Here is a 25,209-nt window from a genome sequence, read left to right on the forward strand (position 1 = left end):
AGGGCCGGGTATTTCAACAGAGATTGTCCACGTAACACCGTGTGCACCACTCAGCATTGCGCTCGCGCGTCCACTTAACGGCCAACACGTCCCGCGTTATCCTACCGGTGATCATCTGTCACTAAGTCACTGAATGTGATTCGAACGGTCTCGCCTGTGTGATCCTGCTGCTTACCTTCTGTCACTGAGTCACTGCAAGCGACTCGATGGGACAAAATTGAAGTTTGAAAAACGTGCCGTTCAATTTCATGAAACGAGTAACACCGCGCGCGCGCACGTCACAGATTACAAAGGGCCAGTGGATCTTGTCATGTAACCTTTCACTGCCTGTCTGATGGGCGAGGCCACATTCTGTGACATTTTACATGCTTTTGAGAGCGGGGAAGTGAAATAGACCAATGATTGCCTCTCTCCCTCGTTATTGAAAAACAAGCAACATTTTGACTCCTTTTAGGGCAAGCTATGGCCGCTTGGAAGACGAAACCGCCCTTGCAGGTGAGGACTTACCACCAAATTGTTTGGTTAAGAAAATATAGGCACGAAAAAGCATCGTGGGGTATTTGACAGTCTCAGTCAATGCACGTTTGCTCCCCCCACTGACACATGCGCACATCGAGGGTGACTCAAGTTCTTATTCTAACCATTACAATGAGTTGAGGAAAAAAACATGTCATGGATCTAGACAAAAAATCCCTAAAACGCCCTTTAAGGGCCGCTGACCGAAAACTGCGGTAAAGGAATTCCGCACGATAACACACCTGGAGCACAGTTGTTGCCTATGACGGAGAAAAAATCTCGAGAGGACGATTAAAACGGCATGTTTAGAAACCTCGGCGATTTTTAAAAGTTGAAACAGTGCGTTCTGGCCATTCAACGGCCTTGTCATACATGCATGACGTCGAGTAACGGACGGCCTGCATTGTAGGTTGGGTGCCTTTTCGTCAAAATTACTTTCTTTTTGAGGGCGCTGTTGTTATTGTGGACACTCAATAATTTGCATGTATCTAATTTTCAAATATCGCATGGCATACCGTTCTTTGCCAACCATTCGTCTGTGTAAATGGCCCCCCAGTTTGCGAAACAATTAATCCCGCACGTTGTCACTGGGCATTGGCAATGGCCCCCTCCAATGGAGTGTTGGATTTTGTCTGCAAGGGTTGCCACGAAGTACCTGCCACGTACAGTATAGTCTTTTCAAGTAGGTTTTCGCTCAACTCCCAGGGGGCGTCCTATGAAAGCCTCGGGGTGCAGACGGGATGCGCGCTTCGCCTAAGTAAATAACCACCACCATCAATCATTGAGCAGCAATACACTGGACTTTAAGGGTACCAGTACTCCCCCATTACTAGAGTACACTTAAATTGATTGATCACTTCCCTCAAACTGTACCTGACCGTGTCGCACCCCTTGACTAAGTTCCAACTGTATGCTGAAAATAATATTTATGAAGCCTGCTTTGTAGGTCCATATCAGGTTTGCTGTAGGTCTAAAGAAGCCAATCATGATCTGTCGTCAGTCGGATCCATTACAGAGTCGATGGGTGGATTTTTCAGCGGCAACAGCACGCGAAATTTATCCACGTTAAAAATTAATCAGACCATGGCAGGAAACGGCAGGTCTAACTACATTCGATCGACACTGGCAAAATAATTCTAAGTCTCTGACCGGCCACCTACTGTAGCAGTGATGTGTTCTGATCCCGCGAAATATTTCACTGCCAATCGGACGGTGATCAACATGACAATATTGCGAAAATATTATCGATTTTTCCCCACCAGATATGTCTGTCAGTCTGCAAAAGCGCTGTTGTTTCTAATGATGAAAGGACTCACGACACGTTATGTTATACGGATGTCTTCTATCTACACAGGCACCATTCGAAGAACTGTAGGTAATTTGGATTGCCATTTGAAAAAAAACATGTCAGTGTACGCGTACAAATTACTTGAAATGTTTCGCTAGAGCATTCAGCGCAACTCCTATTGTGACAATGGGCATTAATTTTTAATCTCATTGATTTTTCAATCTTATGTTTTTTCTTTATTACTGAATTTGACAAGTCAATGTGACTTATTCATGGGAGGAGCATGGTCAAAACGAGCCTCGGCTTCGTACCTCCCTTTACCAGTGGCTTATTATCATAGCCACTACGTTTAGAAATAAAACAAACAGAATCCCGATTACTTGTGCAGTGTCTGACTCGATAGTGACGGGGTTGATCATAATTGATTGACAACTTGGTTAAGTGGCTTTACGTGAAACAGTGAGTGGCGTAGACGGAATTCCAATTCCCGCAAGTACAATGTGAAGGTTCTAGCAAATAGGCGTGCATTGGTGTTCAGGATTTCAGAATTATCGCGATGCGTTGAAGTCGACGGTAAAGGCAGCGACTTCGTGACGCAAGAGAAGTAAGACTAGTGGACAGTGAAAGTTCTCGTGGATTCCCGGGGCCGTGTCAACGCTCACTAGATTTATCGAAGTGGAAAGTTAGCAACGTGGCATTTCACCGACCTTCCTCGCCTGTGCCATGGTGACATGGATATGCTCTGACAAGTAGTCGGTCAGTACATTGACATGCGCAACCCTGCTCAGTGAATCAGCTAAAACGCGCACACCCCGTGTTGAAACTGCGTTCGCTATCCCACATGGCAGGTTGTGGTTTTTCTGCGGTATACCCTCGCAGTATGGAAGTGTCAACAGTACTTCCTGGTTAGGGCACTGGATGGGAGTTTCTTGAACTCTTGTTTTCGTGGCAAGCTAGGAGAATGTCGCAGTTGCCATTCGAAGAATTCAACCACTGACGTTAAATGTCTGTTAATATTAACATGACAGCCGATTCCAATTTAGTTTGTGATTACACCAGCGTGTTCTCCGTGAAGCTATTAGAGTACCGCGGAAGTGTGTTATTCGATCGACCTAGGCTTGGGTATTTAAGCTAAAGGGAAAGTAACAGCGGTGTTTTGAGTTAATCTTACCGCGGGGTCCAAAGAGGATGGAGGAAGGAGTTGATACCCAAACCGCCCCAAACTGGGGGATGACCACCGAAAGCTCGGACAATGTCACCGCGTTGTCCGTCTTCAAGGCTTGTGTAATAGGCGTGATCACCGTCTTTATTCTCCTCGGCAACTCCATGTGCTTGATCGTCCTGCGCTATACGCACGACGGAGTCAGCCCCGTCACCAAACTGTTCCTGATATCGCTTACCATCAGCGATCTGTTGGTCGGTGTGCTCGTCGGCATTCCTGTCGTGGGGTCGACGGCCCTGCAGAGCTGGCCGTACGGGGACACCTACTGCACCGTGGTTGCCATGTGCCACGCGCTGTACTTCAATGCTGGTTTGTCTGTGCTTGCCATCAACATCGAGCGATACATCGCGGTCATATGGCCCCTTAGATACCCACTCATCGTCACCCTGGCTAGGGCGGCCATTGCAGAGGTCTTCTTCATCGTTCTGTTAATGTTGTGGACCTTACTGTATGTGCTGAAGCCAGACCGGTCGGCTTTCTATTACAATAACTTCAGCGTGTGTTTCATCGATGCTGACGTGGGCCATGATTTGACGGGCCAACTAGGTATGACTCTTTTCATTGCCTTGCCGATGTTGATCACTGTCATTCTTCACCTCAGGCTTTTCCTGTTGGCCACTCACCATGCCTCCAAAGTCAGTAACATAACCCTGGGGGATATAAACACGACATCCGGGCTGAGTGAACGCTCGGAGAGTGATGCGGAACAGCCAGCCCAACCCTCTCCGCCAGCACCACGACGCGAGGGGCGCGCACGGGCCAACTCGGACCGCGTGAGCCCGGAGACCAAGGCGGCGCGGACCTTCTTCATCATGGCCGTGGTGGCGGCCGTCTCCTGGACACCGTACTACGTGACCATATCGTGGGAAAACTTCAGCAACGAAAAGGTCCCCGATGCTGTAGCATTTGTGGCTCAAATCCTGCTGCTCCTAAACAGTCTCTGGAATGTCATCATCTACTATACAAGGAACGACGCCTTCAGGAAAACAGCCAATAGACTACTTGGCTGCTGCTTTCGAGTTCGCTCTTCTAACGAACAAAACCTTGTAACTTGAAGCAATAGCCGTTAGCCAGTGGATCTTTCAGAAGGAGATACAGACCGCTGCTGCGATTAAGTGCACTGATAGCGCCAACTTGAATCGTTAAGGGGAGCTATGATACTGGCGTCATGCTCGTGCTGTTTTGAGGTGAAAAATGAGCCACGCCCTGAAGAGAACATTGAGGCCCCTCAGATCGGATTGAGCTTGGTTATTTGTAGAGCAATATTCAGGTTTATGTGATGCTGCCCTGTAGATCGGACCGGTTCAAACAGGGTGCAGGAGGCCGTTCGACGATTTGACTGCGTCTCTTTTTGTCGATATGAAAACAAATGTAGTGTAGACAGTACGTGTGACACTGTCTCTGAAAATTGATACGTTTATTATTATTTTAATAAAAATAACTTATGAATAATTTTTTATCATACTTAATTAGGTTTAGCTGGTAAATTGCAATAGCACGAATGTCGGGGTCAAACAGTGTCTAATCCCATCACGAATCGCTTTGTATGACTCTATTCAATTTTAACAGTCTGTCATACTTAATTAATAATGAGCCACGCGGATACTTTTCTTCAGTGCTTAGTTGTTGGCCAGAAGAATTTTTGATACATTTCTAGTTTGTGAGGAAACTACTGTGTAAGCCGTGCGGGATTTGTGGGGCCGGCCTTTCAGTATGGTGATGCAAACATTTCGAGTACTTTGTTGTGCTTCGATCGTGTTGTTATATAGATTTACTGGGTTTTTTTTTCACTTCTTCGTGTGGTTCCATACTGCAGGCAGTCAAATAATGAAGAAGAGAACCTAATTCTAACAAGGACACCTTGATCACTTCTAGGTTTATTGAAATAACTTATTCAGCCTAAGAAGCATGATGCTGATATAACAGCTTGTATTTTACCTCCTTTTTAAGTACGTCAACTCTATAAATTATCAAACGTTGTTACCATGCCATTCGCTCGCACACGTTTAAAGTCCTCATTGTATACAGCGCATTTGAACATGTGAAACTTGCGTTTTATAAATGAATAAATTATTGTTATCAAACTCATAAGTTCTGATAAAAAAAGATTGACGGTTAAAAGTATGGGGTTCCTGTCCCTAGCTTGATTCTTGTATCGAAACAGCGTGAATAATGTATCCAGACTTATTTTTGGAAGAGTGAAGTTCATTTGGAAGCCAAACATTTGTTTCTGCATCGAAAATGCTCCAGCGCGTCAGCATCGGGTAACCATACATGTACATGTACATGTATACAACCGGAACCTGGGCCAATTTGTATGTTTCAGATTACGAAGTCAGGAGCAGAGTTTGTTACATTGCATTACAAACAGGTCGATTTTGCATCTGTTCACGCTACACATTGTGACATGTCACTTGGATTCCTTGAAACACGAACGCTTATTTCGTGGGTTGCTTTAAGACTTAATGTTTACGCACGATCAAGTTCAACTTGTACCAGCGGCGAGGCCAAGGCCAGGGGTTAATATGGAGACCCCCGTGGGGGGGGGGGGGTTAATACTCGGCTTCTTCTCCACTTTCGGCTGCGCCTGATTTTTGTCCCGTGACGTTGGAGTCGTTAGCTCCATTATTATAAGACATACAATTCCACCCAAACGTCGAAGTGCATTATAATCTGCCCAAATACTGAAATGATTCTGTTTCGATTTTATGAATGCCGTCAGTCTAAAAGTGGGTATCGTTTTCTGAGACGCATACTAATGAGACTGAGACGAAGTCGAAACCAATTTAAAAACAGACGGGATTTTGTAGTGCGACATGCGATGCCAGATTGCAAACTGTAACAATAATAAGCACCTCGATCGCGCGCCACGACCCCCCCCCACACACACGCTCACCGTCAAGGAACGTGCAGAGTTCAATAAACACCACATCCTGTCATACCGTCGGTTGTCATGGATACCTTGAGAGTTTATGCGCTCTTCATCCTGCGCGTTAATCACTTCCCAGTAATGTGAAAGCGACCACAAGTAGCCTCTCGGGGCTTTCCCTGAAACCGAAATTTGAAGAAGAAAATAAAGAACGAAATCACTTACGATATTGAGGAGGCTGTAGCGTGTACTTGAAACCAGCAACGTGTTTGCGTGCACACGGCTACTGATATGAGTTATTATTCAAAGAAAATGTACATGCATAGCTATGTACGACCAAAACGTACATTCACGGTAGGGGTTTTGTGGCTATAACTGTTTTTCACCTGACATGTTCAGTTATGTAATACTGCCACGGGTGGATCCAAAATCAAATTTGTTCTGAAGACGGCAATTTTTTCGGAGTGGGGGCAAAAATGGAATGAAAGTGTGTAAACCTTTTATGGCTTTTCTGAGGGGTGGGGCTACATTATTTTTATAGGCTTTTAGCATGCTCTTTGACGAGAAGAAAAATTGATAAACCAAAAATCGCCTCTCTATAATAATAATTATTTAAAAAAAATCCTACTCTCCTGCTCCTCTTTTAGTACTTATTCGCTCCATAATTCGCCGGTGAAAAATCTTGTATGTCCCCTTCTGAAAGGGACGTCATAGTGTCGCAAATGACAACTCACCGCTGAGACATTTGGTCGCTATGTTGACTTGCACAATTCACCCGGAAACGTATACTTCAACGTCTTTGCCATAGTGAAATAATTACGAGAAGGGCACAGGGGCAAACCCCTTCCCCAAGGTTACAATTTTGGTGAACACCACCCATACACAAGCCGTATGCTTTCATTGTGCCATCGAAAAACAATATGCGCACCACAAAAGGACTTTTTCAAATTGTAGGTAATGTTGCATGTGAATGGTTGTCAATTCACATGTACGCATGCGTATAGCCAAATTTTAGCCCCCGGTTGTCAATTCTGGGAGTACTCTTATGTGGAAATTAAATTTTCAAAATATAGGTTCCCTGGCTAGTTTGAAACCTTTTCCTTTGATACATTATATTTGAATTTTCACATTTGTCCAGCGAGATTGATTCATTACACTTGCAATGGTTAGCATCGTCATTTATGATACAGTAATTTAAACAGTTAAACGTCATGTGTGTCATTTAACCATGGGCACACATTCTCGACAAGGAGTGCGCTGTCAACGCTGAGTCAGGTCATTCAGAAAAATTCGTCTTCTGCTGCGCAATTCAGCCAGTTTCTTCAATGACGTAGGCATTCTCAGTAGATGTCGTACGGGTAGCACAAAAGGCATAATCAGGCGCCATTTTCTTTTCTCCTAGTTAAATACGTTGCGATGGGATGCTTTTGAATTAATTTCCTGACAAATTTGCCACGCTTATTCTAGGATGACAACCGTTACTCATTCATTACTTCACAAATTTTTCACACCTATTTTGTTTGCATGCTTGCCATTTTTCTCCGGAAAACTCGTAAATTCTTCCATGATGACCCCTTTATACGCGGAACCTTAATGCACCTGAAAAATTGGGGTGCTGTCAAATCCTACGCTGAAAATATCAATTGTGAAATCACTCTACAAATTTGTATTACAACATTAGTAGGCCCTAAGTGTCTGAATGAAATCAAAATAAATAGTACATGCACTATACATCCTGGCGTATACACAGCCCCAAGTTTAACTGAGCTGAGGCATGCATGCAATCACGGGACACCCTTCGGGAGTACCGGATCCGTATATATATGCAACTATGAACCTCTAAATCGTCAAATTTGTCGGTCTCTCAAATCCGTGTATATCAACCGGGTCATAGGCCTACTCCTGATTTCACTTCCGAACCAGCGTTGGTGGGCCTGTGTGTTATTCACTGTCAGTGCACCGCATGCGCGGAACAGGATCTTGGCAATACGTGTAGGAGGTTGACACATTTCTCGTACTGAGATTACTCATAAGTGTTATTTTGAGGAAGTCGTTTCCCAGTTTTCTTTACATCCTGGTTGCACTGTGCAAAACAAGACAAGTAGGTGCTATTTACAACCTGCGGTGCAGCGAACGGTCGGTCGTCATCAGCCTCGTCCCCATGGTGTAGACTAGTGCGCCCCACGATTACCTGCTTTCATCTTGGAATTAGTTCGCATGAGAATTTAATTTTCAAACATTTGAACGAGGAACAGTCTGGGGCATGATTACGGAAGCTTAAATGACCATATGTTACCTCGTTACTGAGTTAATTTATCGTTGAAACAGAGAAACATTAGCCAGATGTAGAAAAATATTGAAAGGGAAGCTTAAACGCACTATACATGTAGTTATAAACAGCCTGGTGCAATCCTAATCGACAGTTTGCAATTTATAAAAATATTCGGGAAATAAGATCAAAGAGGGCTTCCGTGTGAATAAGGTCTACAGCTCTGGTAAATGAACCCTGTGCTAGTCTTTTCTCGAACTGTTTAAATTCACTGATAGCAGCGACCACCTATTAGACTTAATATTAGGCTAGGATCAACTGACAGCATTGGACTAACTCATTATTTGGCAATTATCTTTTCCTATCTGACGAGGCTCCTGAAGAAAAAAAATGTCAAGGACACAGTAGCTGTGACATCTTTCAAAATTGCATATTATTTCTTTGAACGTAACGTTGAACGGCAGACAAAATAATGTCAAAATTGTGATGTCCGGCACATCTTGGCAATGTGTTTGTTGTACGGGTAATTGCAGATTGATCCGCTGGATATTTGAGCTGGCGCCCGTGCGGTTGCCAAGTTTTGCTGTGTTTGCAGACGACAGTGCAAACATAGGGGTTAATAATCGAGCCCTATTCGGGAAGTCTGCTTTAAAGTCAGTGGCTGTAAACGACGTGCTGCTTGAATTTTGAAACTTTTTTTTAGCAAATTTGAACTGTGATTTTTTTCAGTTCCTGTCATTTCGTGTAACACACAAGTACCTCAATTGCTACTTTAGTGAAGCGTATAAAACATAATACGCGTATCATTGCATGGTTCTTAGACATCTCATCACAAAGTAAGGCCCTTACGGTTTCAGTGGGTTTTTTTAGCTTTGAACTGCAAAAACTCGGGGATTGTTACACTATTTCAATTACAAAGATCTTTAAACTAATGTATTATTTCGTGTGTTTAGAGGTTTGATCAATACAAAATTGCCCGATTTCCCAGTCTGAAGGCGACCAAACCACCTCAGTGTTCTGTTCCCGTTTTCATAACCACGTAACTTGATACAGACCCTATCCTTGTCCATTAAATGAGGAACACGAAACGGTTAGTTTTGTTTAGAGTGATAACTAAACAAATCTTATGTCTGATATCTTATATCTGATCTGACTGGAAAGGACAGGCGAATTAGTTTATGCATAGTTTGTTTGACGAGCTAGAACAAAGCTTCAGAAACAGAAACTTCTCTGCGTTTATATGTACACTTACGCTGCATTCTGTTTCTATAAACATCGAAAAGTGTGTCATCGAGTTTAAATCAATTAAAATAATCTAGATTACCTTTGAAAGATAACAAGAGTGCCACTTATCGTAATTATTGTTTGCCGCCCTTTAGTTTTAATTTGACATGCAGCTGCAGTGTATACCGTACGACGTTGCAGGTCATTACATAGTCACAAGATATCTTTAAAAAAATTGTCGACAAATCACAATTTACATTTTCTCCCCAAAAGTTAATGCTCTGTTATTGGACTGATTAAAGGCTTTTGTGGTTTATCCGCTCCGAGAGGAACAAACGAGGGCGTGTTTGTAAATGAAATTGACCGCCCTTTTCGTACTAAGGCTGCGTCCGAATCTGTTGTCTAGAGCTAGGTCTAGGTCTATACATGTACTTCACTGGAAGTACGCGAAGACGCGCAGACAATAGACCTAGCCGTAGCTCAGAAGGCCCAATTCGGACACGGCCTAACTCACCACATGACCGCGCAAGTATTTGACCCTGTCCGGTTCGCGAAAGGGAAATTTTTCTTGATTGGGAAATTACAATCAGGTACTTCGCATGCGCGGTGCGCGACAAGTTTGCACGCACGCGCCCACGGTGGCGGATTTTTTGACCGTAGCGAATTTCAAGTTGGAGCGTGGTTGAATGAGATTTTAGACAACAAATTGGAAATGTCCCGGCAAAACAGGTACGTAGACTGACTATAGTTGATGAAAAAAAGAATGGTGGTCTAGGAAATTCTCAGGTAGGCCTACATGTTTCATTTAGGCCTATCGAAATGTTTGTATCCTCAGCTCAACTGCCACCGCACGCTTTTGCGGTGTCCGGAAATTGGGCAGGGAACAGTCACTTAGCATGCTTAGCCCTAGCTCTACTAAGTGGAACGTTAGTATTCCTCTTTTTCGATTTGGACGGGATCGGTCATACTAACGCTCCACGACATTACATATAGTAAGGTGAAAACAGTTTTCAAAAATTCCAAAGACTCACCAAAAATACCTTTTTCACCACCTAGGGCCTAGGGCTTTCTTAAATGCCAAAGGAAAATTTTGCAGGCTTTGATGATATTTCCCACTTCAAAATCTGTCAAAAGTCAACCGTTTTCGCTCTCGTACGCACGACACTAACATTTCACTACCCGCTCCATTCAAATATGCAGGCCGAATACCGTGGGCTAACATGGTCCTCCCAGAAACACGCACGAGTGGCCTATAGTTTATAAGTGGTCGTGGCACAAGATTTGTTGATCGCGGTCGTACTAATTAACGTCAACACAACGTCAACACGCATCAACACATGATAGTAACGTCAACACACCATCCACACACCCAAATCACTTTCTAAGTTAACAGAAACACAATTTGATAGCATATAATGCCTAAAATACAATTTGGCTAACAACAGAGGGCGACATTTAGGGGAAAAAGCCCTTTTATATCACAAAAATAACATCCTCCGCACAGCCACGAAAGAGTAGCCATGTTGCCTCTCGGTCAGACGGACCATACCATTACGCTACAGGGGGTCACCTTTACAGTAAATGCCGTGAGAAGGCAAGATGGCAGTGAACAGCGGCGCTGCTCAGAGACAATTTTTTCGCGTGAAAAAACTCCCTTCTGCATTCTGTGGCAAAGGACAAACTATATTATCCTTCAGAAAAACAAGAAAGTATATTCAATTTTTGGAATTGGTTTCTCTATTTTGGATAGATTTTCTTCGTTTTGAGCCATTTGTACTGCAAAACCGACCCTCAAGGTGATATTAAAGGGTGCATTCCACCAAATCGTATTGCTATGTGCGAGCTCATTAATATTTTGTGATCCCATGGGATTTTTAGAATAAGACAGGCCATAATCAAGAGGGATCATAGAAACATTTCTATAACGCCCTAATTTGGGACTGATACATGTGCGTGTAATTTCCAGTTTCTTTTGTTTCTTTCACAAAAAGCCCCAAATTGCGGGCCTATTTTGGATAGAGGCGGGGCAGCTACATGTACATTCAGAAATGAGCGCTTACTTTGACCGTATTTTGGGGGTATCTTCGGGGCAAGGCTAATAAAAAATGTTTTGTGGCTAACCCCATAAAATTGAAATGAAAAGTGATCTTCTGGCCATGATCTTGAATTTCCAGTGAAAAAACGGAGGCCAACCTCTTCACGAGAGTCAACAGGCGGCGCTATTTCAGTCCGATTTTGCACTGTTTTCTATGGGCACGTATTTGGTGGTGTGCAACCCTAACCACTTCGGGGTGCACTGAACTACATGTAATTCAAACCCCATAAGCCTAATTGCTGATACTGCATGGTTGATTTTGCACAGTGGTAGGAGGCATTGTGGGAAGGAAAAGGGGGGAATGTTTGCTTCTTTTTCCTTCTACACACACAGTTGGGGTGATGTATATTCATGTCGTATTGTGGCGCAGCAAGTTCATCAATGGTGATTGGTTGAAGGAGGAATGATTAACTAAACCAGGGTACGACCGGTTTGGGCAAGCCAGCCGCTCAGATTGCAGACTGGCCAGAGTATGCATGCCTAAAAGTTGCATTCGAATGAATTGTTCTGACTGCAGGTTGTTGGTGTTGTCAGGTGCTCTTTCATTTGGGGAAGATTAATTAAACAAGCTCGCGAATTCCAGCAGACTAATCACGTGCTGCATGGTTAGGATCAATTGGTAGGGGCCTAAGCCGCCTAACTGCAAAAGGTGTTTGGGATTAGATTACGCCATTGGCTTTGAGCTTGAAAACATTCTCCGAAAAAATTTGATATATTAGTATTATGGATATCGGGTCGCCGATATATCAGTATCAACAATTACCTATAATCGTTGGAGCTTATCATCTCGCCCCCTGGCTGATTTGCCCCTTCCTGACTTGCCCCTTTGCCAACTCACCCCTTATCATCTCGCCCCCCCCTGACAACTCACCCCCTTGCCGAGTGGCCTTTTTGCCGACTTGCCCCTTTATTTACAAACTCGCTTCGTAATGAAGTCGCCCCCTCAGCACGGAGTCATTAACTACATTTTCAAAGTGATAATAAGTGTTCTGGTGGAAGGGAAAATGTTGAGGAATTCATTATGATAAAGCACCCTCCCATGTACAGTGTACATGTACTTTATTCTTTGCACTTGCCATCAGTGTTCCTGGCACACAGCTACATGTACATGTACGTGCGCGCCCAGGCACTGTTCTTTTGTTGGGGGGAGGGGCTTCGGAGATTATTTTTTGAAATGATGTCCTTTTTCATCATTTATTTCTCTTATTTTCTTCCACATTATATTTGCACGTCATGTAATTTTTGTAGTAATATTGCTTTTCTCTTTTTTCAACATTCTATTGAAAGTTGAAAGTATCTTTGTCCACTTTATATTGCTACATGCACGTGAGTCGTATTTAACTTTTCAAAACAGTGTTGTCATTTTTTCTTGGGTTTGGCTCCTGGTATACAGGTACGTTGCTATGATATAAGCACAAAAAATTCTTAGTACTCCAGTGAAATAATGATGGTCGTAATGCTAACAACAGTTCGGATAATAAATAAGAGACAGCACAGCTTGAAGTTGAGAGTCAAGAATATTTTATTTTAATTCGAGTATATACGGAGTTGCATTTAAATTAGCTTCACAGAACAATTTAAATACCCTCTAAATACAGCAATTTTGTCTTGAATAATTTTTCATATATATGTACACATACATGTATGTACGTACATGTGTACATGTATACATAAATATATACATGTCATGTATACGGGACCCCATGCAGTGTTTGATGTCAGATGGTGCAGAATGTGTCCACTTTATGGCCAGCGTGCTGGTTAGTATAGCAAGTCCCAAAACGTGTGGGACGAGGCTCTACTACAACGGCTCAAATAATCCCTGACGCCTACATGTACATGTAGAACTGAGACTGATAATGTCACAGCCCGCACGCATGCACTTCCCACGCTGTTTTCTTGGCAGTGACCCAAAGTTGCTTTCAACGACTCTTTCTTGAGCAGGCTGAACCAAAACGGAGCCCGAAAACTGTGTCAACCAGTTAGTTGTCCTTAATCATATTGGATATTATCAACATGTCAATGGACCTCATCCTCATGTTCACATGGGCGTGTATGTAATAGCCCCCCGTGATTTGGACTGAGAAATCCTTCCACAAAGTCTATTCATTTGTCAGGGGGTACTTGAGGGAGGTTTAACCTACACGCTATTACTGTTGAAATGCTGTAACTGAGGTCCCTTTTCTTTCTTGTTTAGGACTTTTAAAAATGTAAACTTCCCAGATGGCTGATCACCAGTGAGCCTTCTGCCTTGTCACACTGTCCAAGCTGTCAACCTGACATCAAGAGGAAATCTTCACTCTTGTTCCCTGTCTCAATGGAACACGGGTAAGTATCAGACAAAAATCGCACAATAAGGCCACACTTTTTGAATCATTTTTGAGGTTTCCTTGTCTTTCAGGATATCAGAGAATGGGTAGCGATATCTTTTTCTTCACTGCTGGATGCCTTCTGCATCGTTAAACTTTCTTCTTTGTACGTGTACGTAACAAGTTCTCTTTTGGTTGACATATTGGCAAAATGATATTAGTGCCATCATGTGGCATATGATGGCTATTTGTAATTTTGTATGCAGACATGGTGTTCAAACCCAGGCTTCTGTTTCGTGTCAGGTTTCCTTTGTGCCATATGGCAATGGGAGTAGAGTAAAGAGACAGAGAAAATGCCAAATAACAAATGCCCAAAATTTCTTTGGTGACTGTAATGAATAAATCTATGAAAATATCTTTTTTCGTCTATCTGTCTTAAAGGACGTAAAACATGCAGGAATTGTATTAAGAACAACATATACAAAAATATGCAAAATCATGGTAAAAGCGATTTTTTTCTGAGGTAAATGGAAGTCCTATTTAAACGAATCTGACTTTTCAGAGGTTTACTTCAGTTGATCTTTATTGATTTTCATTCTGATTATTAATCAATGCAATGTCATTGGCAAATTTGTTTATCCGACATGGCATTTCAGAAAACCCACAATCTGACCTACACATTGGAAACAGGAATGGAGGCAGAACCGTATCCTGTGGAAAACTAGTATTGGAATTTATCAAACTACAACTGGGTCTGTCCACACTAACTGATACATTTGCAAATAACCAAAACCATCTCTTTCTTTAACAGTGTTGAGAGTCAGGAAATGAACTTTAACAATTTTACTGATACATGTAGATGTATAAGTGCGGAGATACAGTGGTAGTTTACACAGTTTAATAGAATTGGTTGTTCATTGGTAACAATGGTTAAAATAATCAGAATCTTGATAAAAACGTCCAGCTTCAAGGGGTTCTGGTGGGACATGCACATAACTGTGTCCACTCATTTTTTCCAGGTAATCTAAAATACCACTCTTATAGAGAAAAGCAATTCATCTGTTAAAACATGGGTGCTACAGGTATAACATTTTGGAAATGGTCAAAATCTATGGCTTTTTATTTCTTGAAGTTGTTGTAGGTTAAATGACGCATACGGCAATCTGGTGCCCTTTATGCCGTTAGTTAATACAGGAAAGCATAGCAATACTGTACGTTAGAAAAGCAACTAAAACTCAGACAGTGATATCAAGGATGCATGAGAGCTAGCAGAAAAATAAAAGGCACTAGCAATAAAAAAGACTGTAAAAGGGATCTCGGTAAAGCATGGTGGCAGAAGTGGGGGAAGCACCAATGATCCTCCAGACATGCAGTGTTGCTGGTGCCCCGCCAGGTTCTTTGCAATACCTTCAGGTGATGATTCGCAACACTGTGTCCAGCCAACCATCGACGCTTCCCTCTCCTGCTCCATTGATTTTTTAGTTCCTATCTTAGCTATTCTGTCAGCTTTTTCGTTATCGGGAATACCGCTGTGGCCGGGAACCCATTCAAAAGCAAAGGAGTTACCTTGATGCTGGATACTTATGAGAGCATGTCGGATATCACAGACAATTTTATTCTGAGGTAAGGGATTAGAATGAAGTGGTTTGACACACTCTATCCATTCTACAGCAAGGAAGATAGCAAATAAACCCAGCTGTAAAAATCGAAATAGCATCGTTTAATCTGATAAGAGTAGTTTAGTTGAGGAATGTGAAGACTGCATCTGACAGTATAATTGTTTGGATCATATGAACCCTCAGTGTAAATTTGGAGCAAGTTGTTCCAAAGTATGTTGATTATTTCATTACTGATATTTCCTCTGTAATTCGGGTCATTGATTTGAGATGTTTGGGAGATAATTTCTGTAGAAATGCAGGGCTTGAAGTAGTGCCAATACGGGAAGCATTGAATAAGGGGAAGGTAACAATAGGATACTTATGAATTCCGGCTTCAAAAGGAGTTTTATGGGTGGTTTGATTCCATTTCTCACCAAAGTAGTTTTTCTGCCAATTATCTTGGTCCATATGTTGGTTGGGGTGGTTTCATTGAGCTTTTATTTTGATGTTGTATAGTTCACTCAGGAATCGATGACAAAGGTCTAGAGGGGGATCACCACATTCAAGTTGAAGTTTGAATAGGGGAGTGCCTTGAAGAGCCCCAGTACCAGATTTGAAGGGCTTAATATTGAATGCCGTCTAGTTTTTGTTTCATAGTTGCAGAGGCAGAATTAAAAGCTCCGCATCCATACTCGAAAATGGGTTTGATTAGAGCGGAGTACAACTAAAATAAGGTCTTGCAGTCATCGCCCCATGTGGTACCGCTGACACAGCGGAGAAGGTTGAGTTTTCTTTTGCACTTTAAGATGATGTTGTCAATGAGTTGTTTCCATGTTCATTTGCCATCAAAGGTGACACCCAACTTCACCCAAGAATTTGGGACCGGTTTTGGATGGAGAGAGAGACACTGACCCTCTTTTTTGTGGGTGAAAAGGATATGATAGCTTAAGTCCCCATTTTTCGCACCAAATCAAAATATTGTTGAGACCCTTTTGAATTTTCTTTTTCAAGGAAAGTGATGCTTGGGTTTGATTTCCAAATAGCTACACTATATGTCATCTGCATAGTGAGCGATTTTGGCATCAGGCAGGATTTGGGAATGATCATTAACTGCAATGTCAAAAGAAGCGGACTAATTACGCTGCCTTGGGGAACACCGTGTTCTTGTATCCTTTCTGTGGAAAGAGTATTGTTGGTTTTGGTTTTGACTTGAATTTTCCTGTCACTCAGGAAATTATCAATCCAGCGAGTAATTCATCCACAAATGCCCATGGCTTGGAGTTTAATGATAATCCCTTTGCGCCATAACATGTCGTACGACATTGATGGGCTGTTAGGGATTGTGCATCACTGCATTCCATTGCAAAATAAATAAGCCTGTCATAAGAATATGAATATTCATGTAAATTTGTTTGGTTTTCTTTTGGGAGGATTGGTTTGCGCTTTGTTGGGCAGTGATAGCTTGTGTTCCTGTCTTCATTTGGTGCGATTTCGGCATATCTGTTTTGCTTGCACTGGTTGGTGACTGCGATGTAGTTCTTCGTCGTCGGTGTTTTTCTGTACACTTTCCAGATTCCTCAGGTCCTGGGCGGAGGTGATCTATGAGGGATTTATTTGCAGCTGTTCTTTTGTCTTTGCCTTTGATAATGTCCCAGATTGGCATTTCTCCAGTGAGTAGTTCTAAGATGTTTAGCTCACTGCAGAGGCACTGATGTAGGGGTTCGTTTGTCTGCATGTCGTTTGTTCCGTTTGGGTAGTGGCATCTTTTTGTGTGGTTTGGGATCGGTTAGAAGTACTGTTATTTATCTTCGTTTTGGTGGAGTCTGCAATCGATCTCTTGTCGGGAGTTCCTCTTGGTAGCATTTCAGGTGTTGATGGTTGAGTAGCTATATCGGGGCTTATGGAGATGTCTGTCTTGATGGCTCTTGCTGCATCAGCATATGATATGTTGTATGAAACTCCGGTGTTTTGGATTCGCTTTTCTTGTTTGGTAGTGTTGCACCCCACGTAAGCTGATGAGTGTTGTTCCCCAAATCTGCAGCACTTGACCTGATATTTTTATTGGCATTGATCGTACGAAAGGGATCCTCCACATCTTACGCATCTTAGTTCTAGTTGAACTTCGGCAATTACTAGCTACATGGCCAAGTCGTTGGCAATTGAAGCATCGGATTATGGGTGGGATGAAAAGTTTAACCCGGACGTTTTCATAGCCTAGTTGGAAAGTGTCAGGAAGGGTGGGTGTGTTGAATGTTAGGCAGACAGAGAGAGGCTTTTCTCTAGTTGGCCGTCTTTTCTACGCATCAGGCATTGAACTTCCAAGACTCCATTCTTTTTGCAGGCCTCCAGAATTTCTTCTTCGTCCATATCGGTGTGTATTCCAGTCACATCTCCCTTACTTTGTGTTCCTGATTTTGTGTATTCAGTGGTTATGGCCCATTGATCTAAATGAGACATAGCTTTTAGTTTTCTTGCCTTTGCTGAAGTATGGCATCTGATAGTAATACCCCCTTGGTTATTCTTGGAGACACCTTTCACGAAATTGCCGCCAAGACTATTCAGAGCTTTGGTTTTTTTGATCGGGTTAACCTTAGCTAGTTTGACATCTGGGGAGTTGATGGTGACTAGAGTTGGTTGGCTTTTAGTATCTTGGCTCTGAGTGAAACGACGTTTAGGTTGGGAATTTTGACAGGGATTGCTGTCTGAGTCTGTGTAGACTATAGGAGACATCACTGTATGATACGTGTTTTGGTCATTTACGGCTTTTAGCATGCTTAGTTTAAGACCTCCCAATCAAGAGATATAGCTTACCGATTACCGATAAAAAGAAGTAGGCAAAAGTCATGCAAAAGACTGCAGAGTTGAGGCCAGAACAGTCAAAGGGTGATGGAGGTTCAAACATTTTCACGCGCTCTCAAGCATCCAAAGAAATATGTCCGATCCAATGCTGATCATTTCTTTAAGCTATCTTAAACCGGAATTTAAGGAGAGCTTATTAAGGAAAAAACATTCGTCACGGTGTCTGTCCACAGAGTGAAAAACATGAAACAGGCTGATTTTGCCATTCCTTGAGTAGATAACCTGAATAAAAACATACATCTTCCTGGGAAAAGTTTTTACAATAATAGTTTTCATCATGTTTGTGGTTGTTTTTTCTTTCAGATGACAAAACAAAGATTTGATTTTAGGAATTGCAAATGTCTGTCCACTATTTTGTAATGTTTTTCAAAACCATTTCCCCTCCAAATGTAAAAATCTTAGAAGACTTATCTTATGATATACATGTATACATTTATTACAAGTCCAAATTAAATAAACGAACAATTCAGTAGAAAAAGTTGGTTCTTTTTGCTGAAATGAAAATGAGAGGACTGTCTGTCCCCAAGTTATGATATGTGACAAACGTTGTGTCTGTCCATGTGAAGAATGTTACTCACTAAGAAAAACTTACATAGTGTTCATTTTAGCTGAGGTTTAATAGTCTTTTTAAACAAAAATGGTTTTGAAAACACAATTCTGTTTTCATGCTCTAATTCAAACATCAGAAAAATGTCTGTCCATGTTACAAATGTTAAATCTGTCCATGTGACAAACGTGATGAGTTCTTACATGTAGGCATCTTTGTAAAGTTTAGAGACTTTGTCACATTATGGAGTTTATTCATGGTCTTTGTGAAAATGAAGAGTGTTTCTTCATATGGCAGGCAAGTCTGATACTGCATCAATTAAAACTGTAACATGTAACTTGGCAGCTGTTTGGGTTTCAAACCATGTATCCAAGGATTACAAGATCAAGCCCATAATTGTTGAGCAGTTTTCTTTACCCTTTCTATCTTGGTCTTATTCTGCTGTTACAGTGAACCAAATGTGCAAGTCAAATATTAAAAACACTCTGAACCACAGACTGATAAAATGAACACCTCAGAACATCAATTTGCCTTACTACACTGTGACGTCAAATATTAAAAACACTCTAAACCGCAGACTGATAAAATGAACACCTCAGAACATCAATTTGCCTTACTACACTGTGACAACACTTCAGTATTCCCAATCCAGTTCAGTTTCTCATCTAGTTACATGTGCACTGTACATGTACATGTACATTTATGTGTACCACACAGTTCCAGGATGCTTACACTGTTCCACCCTTTCTACAGTACATGTACCTCACCAAGAATTAAAGACAGTCTCCCTAGTTTTTTTGGTGCATTTATTGAGAGATAGCAGTAGTGGTGATTACCCTAACTAATGAAATTTATCACCTCGAATGTAATCCCCGGTAGGCTCACCTGTCAAGTAGGGTACCCTGTAATGAATGCATTGTCAGCGTAATTTATAATGCTACAGGAAGGGCTGGAACTTAAGCAGTCACTGCGTTATTACACTGTACATCGTTGTGTGCCTGGCAAAAGGTTGTAAGCGTGCTTACGCCCTTAATGCCGCGAAGCATGATCACAGCAGAAAAAAATGTTATGGGCAAAATTATGCAAGGAACATACTTTATTTAGTAAAAACGGATAAAATTTACTACAGAATCAACACAGGCTGTACAAAAAGCAACCTTTGCACAAATTATTAAACGACTTAGGAAATTTTTTTTTTAACTTTTGCAATGAAATCTGTATATTTCATTAAAATAAAACCGTTGCATTACATAGGTCCGTTTGCCGGGAAAGGCTTTTTTGTAGTGATTATGCTTCCCGGCAAAAGGGCATAATTGCTTGTAAACGTCCTCCTTCCAGGCACACGACATGCAGTGTAGAAGAGTGAACTCTGCAAAATCAAAGTGGATTGTATCCACATGAATGTGGGTAGACAGTTTTATAAGCAGTAGTGTCAGTATAGACGTTTTATAACCACTTGTGGATCAAGTGTCAGTGTACTATGTTGGGTTGATTTAGCAGACTTTTGTGCAGTCAAGCAGAATCGTGAAATGCTAAATTGTTTGATTTTCATCTGATCATTCAGAGCCTAGTAATCAAGTCACTTGTCCAGCACCTTCACATACATGCACAAAGGGTGGTTTAAGGTTTACCGTGAACCCAAGGAGAGAATTTTGAATTAAGGCTACTGTACCGCCAAACCGGTACAGTGTATGTGATGACCTGCAGCCGATTTCACGAAGCATGGCGTGCATACATGTACATGTAACATTGACCCATGCTTTGATATCACCAAATGTTGTGTAGCTATGCAACATTTTAATTATATTACATTTCTTGGACGGAGACGATACTGGCTTTTACAGCAGCTATTCCTTTGCAGAATTACATGTACAGCAGTCATCAAACAGTCCTTGAATAACCTCTGCCCACCACTTTGAACAAGTTTCGTCTTCTCTCTCTCGGAACTGGACAAAAAATTTCAAAGTTCTTTTACAGCCAAACAAGTTTTTCATTACCCTCTATACCAAAGTTGTTCTGGTACATGTGCCTATGTACAGTATCTTGTATACATGTATAAAACTGTGTTAAATTTAGCAATGTTGAGCCTCGGCCAAACATGAGGAGTACATCAAATCATTCATTTTTGCTTTGTTCGACACAGTTTATGCTACCTAAAGTGATTGCGTGAGTTATGCGATTTGTTGTGCAAGTTGTGGACATATGCAGTGCGTGAGTTTCGTGAAATCTCTCTTGATGATGGGACCAGCTCAGAAGCCAAATGTATACTGTATGTGTGTGCTCAAATGTTTCTGCGGTCACATGATCACTGCAAAGAACCAGTGATTGGACTGCTGGTATGCAGGATACAAATGGACTAGCTGTAGTTAGCAGGGAATCAGGCTTTAACTTGAAAGTCAGGATTCGTTGGAGTTTTGGGCTGGTTTAATATTGACTAGTCAATCGCAGTGTCAGCGTACAGTGCATCCCTTACTGGAAAAAACTCTGCATTAGCGGCGAGGACTCTAGGACAGTATTCTGTGATCGCTTACTCCTTTTGGCAGCAGTTTCTTTCAGACAGACCAAGTAAAACTTTGAGTTGTTGTAAATGTCTCTGCTGCTTTGTTGTTTTGGGTGTTTATGTACTGTACATGTATGTACATGTACTTGGGTCCGTCCACACTAAAAGACACATTTGCACATAACCAAAATCATTTCTTTAACAGTATTAAGAGTCAAGAAATGAACTTTAACAATTTTATTGATATTTGTTTAATTGTGGAGATATACATGTACATGTAGTTTACACAGTTTAATAGGATTTGGTTGTTCATTGGTAACAATGGTTAAAATAATCAGGATCTTGATAAAAACGTCCAGCTTATTTTAGGGGTCCTGGTGGGACATGCACATAACTGTGTCAGCTCATGTTTTTCAGGTAATCTAAAATACCACTCTTAGAGAGAAAAGCAATTCATCTGTTAAAACATGGGTGCTACAGGTATAACATTTAAGAAATGGTTAAAATCTATGGCTTTTTATTTCTTTAAGTTACCGTATATTAAACCGGAATTTAAGGAGAGCTAATTAAGGAATAACCTACGTCACGGTGTCTTTCCACAGAGTGACAAGCATGAAACAAACAGACTTTGCCATTCCTTGAGCAGATAATCTCAACAAAAATATAGATCTCTCTGAGAAAGTTTTCACAATAATGGTTTACATCATATTTGTGTGTTTTTTATCAGATCTTAAAACTAAGATTTGATTTTAGGAATTGCATATGTCTGTCCACTGTTTTGTAACATTTGTCAGAACTATTTTTTCCCTCTAAATGTAAAAATCTTAGAAGACTTATCTTTTTGAGTACATATAACCCAATTAATTAAAATAACAAACAATTCATTAGAAAGAGTTGGTTCATTTTGCTGAAATGAAAGTGAGAAGATTGGCTGTCCCCAGGTTATGATACATGTACAGTACATGTACATGTATAACAAAAGTTATACCTTCAAGAATACACTTCTGTAATTTCTCAAATACTTCTCAATTTATCTTTACCTTTGTGGCAACAAACAAAAACTGTGAAGACATACACTTATGTAAGCAAGAAATAATGCAAAAAAATTAACAGTTGGAAATTTGTATTGAATGTCGCACAAATGTGTCTTTTAGTGTGGACAGACCCACTTAAATGTACTTCAAGTAATGCAAAGTTTTGAGTTTTTCTGAGAGTAACTTACGTGTAACGAGATTTCTTTGTAATAGAAGTGAAAGTTGAAAATTGGTGACTAGGCTTTATATCAAGGTTTGAAACAAATGTGATCTGACTCTAAGCATTATTTTGCATACCAGTATCTCTGATTTGCCAGCTGAGTTGTCTGTGCTTGAAAGATTCATGTACTGTACCGGTAGGTGCAACACAGGCTACACTGTACATGTACATGGAAGCTTGCTACATTTATACGTACAAAATGTACTAGTTGTCCATGATGAAAACAATTAATAATCACAAATGACTGTGTCTCTGATTCTTCCTCAGGTTGATGGGAAGATTTGACACCATGGATGTTTGTAAGAAGGGGTGCCCTGTTCATGTGGAATGAGAGTCCTTGGACTTGATAAGAAGGTAAGATTTGCCATTCTGTTTCTGACTGACTTTCTGACTTTTCCAGTGAGACACAGAAAAGGGGAAAGGGAATGAAACTGGTCAAAATTTATCCCCCTTTTAATGTAGATGTATGCCTCCTTCCTGGACTACCCCTTCTTGAGGGTTCCTCAGTTCACCACTCCCTTTTAATGTCTGCCTCCTCCTGATGACACCCATGTCTCATTGAACCACCCCTTGGGAACGTTTCTCTACAGATGACAGATCACAAGTCATCGTTGAAGCTGTTCTTCACCACTCAGACCACGGACCTGACATCAAGTGGACATCAAGACTTATCCATCATGGACCTGACATCAAGTGGACATCAAGACTTATCCATCATGGACCTGACATCAAGTGGACATCAAGACTTGCCCACCATCTATCTATGAAAATTGGTGAGTGTCTCCATACACTTTGAAGTTTCTTCAGTTAACAAGCCCTTTGTCAGTTGAGTCAATGTATGCCATTATGTTGGGTGAACTAATTCCATTTTAATGTCTCAAGAATGTTTCATATCACTTCATTTCATGTACAGGCAGGCATCCATGGATGTTTGGTTTAGAGTCAACATATTGTCAGCTAGTAGTCATTCAGGGTTTGAACATACCGGTAATGCCCCATCACACTCTGATGACGACCACGAAGACCCTGCTACATTGCAAAATTTCAATAAATCATTGTTAGGACAGGATGAAACTAGGAAAAGTGGATGGAAAATTGTTCTTTCAAGATTATACTGCGGTGCCAGCACATGTGAAGTTTGCATTGCGTTCTCAGCATGATAAAATTGAGTGTGAGTTCTGACTCCGCTAAGATGCAATTGGATCATTCCACAATGTCAAAGACTTCAATACCATTGCTTATGACGTAGAAGATCATGGTACGATAGGAATACCATATATTGTTGCTGCTTGGTGTATTTGTTGCAGGCTGCTGTCACATCTCCGAGCATTGTATATATTGGCTTAAACAGTGCACCACATCAGTTCTCTGGTGGGAACAGCATAAACTTCTTCCCGATCGAGGTGCACTTGTACCACATGTATAAAGATCCTACTAAAGATCCTACATCCTAAGGATGTAGTAAGATCATGTTTGAGTGTGATTGGGCTTAACAAGGACCAGTCAAGTTTATATTGATGAAGGCCTTGTTGGACCAGTCAGGGCATACACGTGTATTTTCATGCTCAAATTTGAGCTTGTTCCTCAATCTTTCCTCAAAAATCTTCAAAGAAAAATATTCAAAACTTATAGGAAATACAAATGAATTTTTGTTTCGAATGAGACAGTGCCTAGAGGCACAATTGTGAAAGATTAGTCAAGATACATGTATGACCACACTAGTAAGGTTTACTGGTGGTAAAAGGTTTGACAAAGTCTTGTATGTAAGACCCAAAGTCCTAGCAAAATTTGCCAGAGACAGAAATCTTTTACGAAAGTTCTGCTTTGAAATCATAGTGTCTTAACGAATTCTTTGGGAATCATGTAACATCAACTTGTGCATTTTTCAGAATGTCATGTTCTTTTGTTGAAATTTATGTGACATCAGGATAACGTGTGCTGACATTTTGGGGTGGATATTCAAAAGTAGTAATGTGGAAAAGTCTGTTCCTGATTTATGGAGAACTGAGAATAGTTGTTTTTGCCATCTTTCTTGCTTGCATGAACACTTCTGCTTACAGTAGTTGTGTAGATGTACATGTAAAACTGGTTGAATCAGGTGTCCTGAAAAAGTTAAAGTTAACGCAGTTGTAGTGTACCGGTACACTGTAGCCGTGTACCCATTCAAGTCTTGTTCCATAATTTGATCTTGTGACTGTACTGCAACTCATGGTAAAGTTTTAAAGTTTTGTGTGACCAGTTTTTTTTTTTTTTTGAGTTAGACACATTTCACACTGTTTCTGTACAAAATGTACATACATGTACATGTAAGTGATTAAAGTTTTGCTAATTGGCCGTTGCTGAAACCTTTGACAGTACCAATCATTCATTTAGTGAACATTTCCTTAACCCCAACACCTCCAAATCCTCCAATGTCAATACGATTTTACATACACCCGAGGGGGTTAGGTTAAAGCCTTTGAAGCCAACATTTATGGACCTCTTGTATTTCACTGAACATTTTGAATCCATTCAATGTTGTGCCAGTGCAAAAATGTTGTATCTACAGGTGTACATGTAAGATATGTGTTGTTCCGAGAAAAATGCATTCATTTTTGGGCTGCTCAGTAAATTTACAAGTGCAGTGATTTTTGAAATCTTTATCTATTTGTAAGTGCTG

The 25,209-nt window shown here is 41.1% G+C and overlaps 1 protein-coding gene across 1 annotated transcript; it reads left to right on the forward strand.

The window, feature by feature from the left end:
* Positions 1-2,992: 2,992 nt before the first annotated feature.
* Positions 2,993-23,317, forward strand: LOC110985800 (alpha-1B adrenergic receptor-like). Its single transcript, XM_022247153.2, has 2 exons — positions 2,993-4,045; positions 23,141-23,317. The coding sequence occupies exons 1-2, from the start codon at positions 2,993-2,995 to the stop codon at positions 23,315-23,317; spliced, it is 1,230 nt and encodes a 409-aa protein (XP_022102845.2).
* The last annotated feature ends 1,892 nt before the right edge of the window (positions 23,318-25,209 follow it).

The sequence above is a fragment of the Acanthaster planci genome, linkage group LG03, assembly GCF_054643075.1.
Source record: "Acanthaster planci isolate LZ-2023a linkage group LG03, COTS_SCS, whole genome shotgun sequence".
Classification (NCBI taxonomy): Eukaryota; Metazoa; Echinodermata; class Asteroidea; order Valvatida; family Acanthasteridae; genus Acanthaster; species Acanthaster planci.

Excerpts from the sequence above, each read along its gene's own strand:
- LOC110985800 (XM_022247153.2), top strand. The coding sequence starts at position 2,993 with ATGGAGGAAGGAGTTGATACCCAAACCGCCCCAAACTGGGGGATGACC. Across the intron at positions 4,046-23,140 it reads TACTTGGCTGCTGCTTTCGA|ATGACAGATCACAAGTCATC; the intron begins GTTCGCTCTTCT and ends GTTTCTCTACAG.